A 3,965-nucleotide genomic window follows, 5' to 3' on the forward strand; every position below is an offset into this window, starting at 1 on the left:
ACTCATAGCCCGCCAACTACTGCCATATAAACTGGTGGACTCGGAGGCCTTTCGCAAATTTGTGGCCATTGGAACACCACAATGGAAGGTCCCAGGAAGGAAGTATTTCTCAGAGAAGGGCATCCCAGAGCTATATGGCCATGTTCAGCGGCAAGTGAATGTATCTCTGGCACACAGTGTCGGTGCCAAGATACATCTGACCACAGACACGTGGTCTAGCAAACACGGGCAGGGAAGGTATATCAGTTTTACTGCCCACTGGGTGAACCTTCTGACGGCCGTCAAGCATGTAACCCGTGGCACCCGTGTAGATTTGGTTTTACCGCCACGGATTGCATGCAGGCCTGACTCTTCTTCTCCTCCTCCTACTCCATCCTCCTCCCTCTCCTCCTCAGCTGCCTCCTCCTTTTCCGCTGCTAGCGTCTCTTCCGCTGCACCGCCCAAGCTCCCCAGAACCTATTCCACATGCCAGGTGAGACGTTGCCATGCCGTGCTGCGTCTGTTGTGCCTGGAAGCAAAGAGCCACACTGGCCCGGCACTCCTTTCAGCTTTGCGTTCACAGGCAGATGAGTGGCTAACACCGCTCAATTTGACAGTTGGTAAAGTGGTGTGTGACAACGGTGCCAATCTGCTTAGCGCATTGAAACAGGGCAAAATCACGCACGTGCCGTGCATGGCACACGTCTTAAACTTGGTCGTGCAGCGATTCCTTGTCAAATACCCTGGGGTCCAGGACATCTTGCGGCAGGCAAGGAAAATCTCGGCCCATTTCAGAAGATCTTACACGGCCATGGCTCGCCTTGCTGACATTCAGCGGCGACACCATCTGCCGGTCAGACGTCTTATTTGCGATTGCCCGACGCGATGGAACTCAACCTTCTATATGCTTGATAGGCTGCTCCAGCAGAAACGTGCAGTTAACGTCTACCTGTATGAACTCTGCGAAAGAAACGGTTCTGGGGAGCTGGGTTTTTTTTCACCGCGCCAGTGGCTGCTCATGCGCGACACATGCAGACTTCTGCGGCCATTTGAGGAGATCACCAAACTGGTCAGTCGCAGCCATGGCGCCATCAGTGACATGGTACCTTATGCCTTCTTTCTGGAGCGTGCATTGCGTCGTGTCATTGATCAGGCTGTGGAGGAGCAGGAGCGGGAAGATGAGGAAGTCGCAATGCTGGATGAATTCCCAGGGGGGGCTACTCTATCTGAGACAAGTCAACAACAGGAGTCTGATGAGGAGTCAGAGGAGGATGGTGCCGGGGCGGATGAGCAGGAGCAAGAAGAGCATGCTTTAAACCTTTCTGGGATCCCTGTTGTGCGAGGATGGGGAGAGGAGAATGAAGAGGACGACATTATCCTGGATGATGAGCAGGAGCCAGGCCACCACACCGCTTCCACTTTAGTGCAAATGGGGGCCTTCATGCTCCAGTGTTTTAATAGGGACCCCCGTATAAAAAGCATGAGGGTCAAGGACCAGTACTGGGTGGCAACGTACTTAGACCCCCGGTACAAACACAAAATGGCGGAAATGTTACCGCCGTCGCAGAGGGCTGTCAGAATGCAGCACTTCCAGGCCTTGCTTCGAGAAATGCTGCATTCTGCTTTTGCGTGCGCTGGCAGAGGAGCAATTCCCACTCCCAGAGAAGGATTTGCGGGTACCAATCCAACAGCGCCTGCAAGAAGAGGCCGGTTTGAAGATGTGTTGGTGACTTCGGATATGAGGTCATTCTTTCAGCCGACCCATCGACAGGTGTCATCCGGATCCAGCATCAGGGAACGCCTAGACCGTCAGGTGTCCGACTACATTGGGTTAACGGCCGATGTGGACGCTCTGAGGAGTGATGAACCCCTAGACTACTGGGTGGGCAGGCTTGACCTCTGGCCAGAGCTTGCCCAATTTGCAATCGAACTGTTGGCTTGCCCCTCATCCAGTGTCCTGTCCGAAAGGACGTTCAGCGCAGCAGGGGGGATTGTGACCGATAAGCGTACTCGCCTAGCTCACGACAGTGTTAACTACCTCACATTTCTAAAAATGAATGAGGCATGGATCTCGGAGGAATTCAACACATGTGACCAGTAGACCATGTATATGTCTATAAACTATTTTTTTAATCAAGCACACAGACCTTCTTAATTCATTTGGCTCACTTCCTTGACCCAAAAAAGCACACCGTACTATATGCCCCTACCCTCCTCTTTGAAGAGGTTGAGCGGTGTCATATTTCTACTGGGGCTGCTTATGATATCCCTGTGCTGTGCTGACTTCCTCCTGGGGGTTCTTATTATGAAGGGATCACACTATCCCTGTGCTGTGCTGACTTCCTCCTGGGGGTTCTTATTATGAGGGGATCACACCATCCCTGTGCTGTGCTGACTTCCTCCTGGGGCTGCTTACGGTGCTGCTGTCAGTGCTGTATGTCACGGTGCTGCTGTCAGCGCTGTATGTCACGGTGCTGCTGTCAGCGCTGTATGTCACGGTGCTGCTGTCAGCGCTGTATGTCACGGTGCTGCTGTCAGCGCTGTATGTCACGGTGCTGCTGTCAGCGCTGTATGTCACGGTGCTGCTGTCAGCGCTGTATGTCACGGTGCTGCTGTCAGCGCTGTATGTCACGGTGCTGCTGTCAGCGCTGTATGTCACGGTGCTGCTGTCAGCGCTGTATGTCACGGTGCTGCTGTCAGTGCTCTGTATTACGGTGCTGCTGTCAGATGCCTCTATCACGGTGCATGTGTCATTCCGGTATGTCACGCTGCTGGTGATCATCTCCTGCACCCTCTTCTTTGCCTACCCTGGTCCCTGACCTTCCCTCTCCTCCATTGCCTTCATTAGCTCCATAGTCCTGAATTGTTAGAACAATTTCCCAAATAAAATAAAAATGCTTGTAGTTATCGATCCCAAATTCACCTCATACATGTATTATGTCATTGTCCAGATGGTGGGACTACGTTTTACCCCCTAATAATTACCACGTGGCCGCAAATTCGACATGAAGGTTTGCAAAGTTCGCCTCCCATTGAAGTCAATGGGGCCCGCGGCGAACGTTCGGTTTCGCGAACGTTTGGGTCCGTTCGCATTTCGCTTTCGCGAAACGTCCCGTCGGAAGTTCGTCCATCACTAATCATGAAGAGAGAAGTCTGTTACAAACTGCTTTTGGGTGGAATCTTGTGCAGCCTATTGCACTCAATGCTCCATACCACCCTGATCATACGCCTTCCTTTCTGTGACAATGAAATTAACCATTTGTTCTGTGATATTCCACCCTTGCTGAAGCTATCATGTGTTGATACCTATCTAAATGAGGTTATACTCTTTGGAGTGAGTGCAGTTTTTGTAGGACTCGGACCCCTTGTATATATCCTTATCTCTTATGTATACATAATTCTTACTATTTTGAAAAATACATCCAATGTAGGGAGACGAAAAATGTTTTCAACCTGTGCATCTCATCTTATTATTGTTAACATATTTTATGGAACTGGAAGTTTCACCTATGTACGTCCCAAATCCAGTTACTCATTGGAACGTGACAAACTAGTTTCAGTTATATATAATGTGGCCACTCCATTACTGAACCCCATTGTCTACAGTCTTAGAAACAGTGAGGTTAAAAGGGCTCTAACAAATGGATGTAGAAAATATTTATTCACAAAGGGAGAGAATAAATAAAATACACTACTTTGTAAAGCTGGATACACACTATACAATTTTCTGTAGACTTTGTTTTCTTCAGATTTACCAAAAGCATATAATAGGAGGTCAAACCGTAATGCCACGTACACATGACCAGTTTTTCTGTCAGAATAAACTCTGGCGGTTTTTCAGACGGAGTTCTGACAGAGTTCTGCTGAAACTGACTTGCCTACACACGATCACACCAAAATCCGATCGTTTAAAACGCAGTGACGCAACACGTACGATGGGACTAGAAAAAGTAAGTTCAGTAGCCAATAGCTGCCCTTGCGTCATT

At 49.6% G+C, this 3,965-nt stretch overlaps 1 protein-coding gene across 1 annotated transcript; it reads left to right on the forward strand.

Annotated features, from left to right (window-relative positions):
- Positions 1–3,118: 3,118 nt before the first annotated feature.
- Positions 3,119–3,664, forward strand: LOC143987065 (olfactory receptor 5V1-like). The gene has a single exon (XM_077485553.1). It carries the CDS (start codon positions 3,119–3,121, stop codon positions 3,662–3,664), a length of 546 nt encoding a protein of 181 aa, XP_077341679.1.
- Positions 3,665–3,965: the final 301 nt, after the last annotated feature.

The sequence above is a fragment of the Lithobates pipiens genome, unplaced genomic scaffold (assembly GCF_037356315.1).
Source record: "Lithobates pipiens isolate NorthernLeopardFrog02 unplaced genomic scaffold, aLitPip1_a1.2 Scaffold_1, whole genome shotgun sequence".
Lineage (NCBI taxonomy): Eukaryota > Metazoa > Chordata > Amphibia > Anura > Ranidae > Lithobates > Lithobates pipiens.

What these genes read in the sequence shown, in the direction of transcription:
- LOC143987065 (XM_077485553.1), top strand. Translation starts at nt 3,119, where the DNA reads ATGAAGAGAGAAGTCTGTTACAAACTGCTTTTGGGTGGAATCTTGTGC.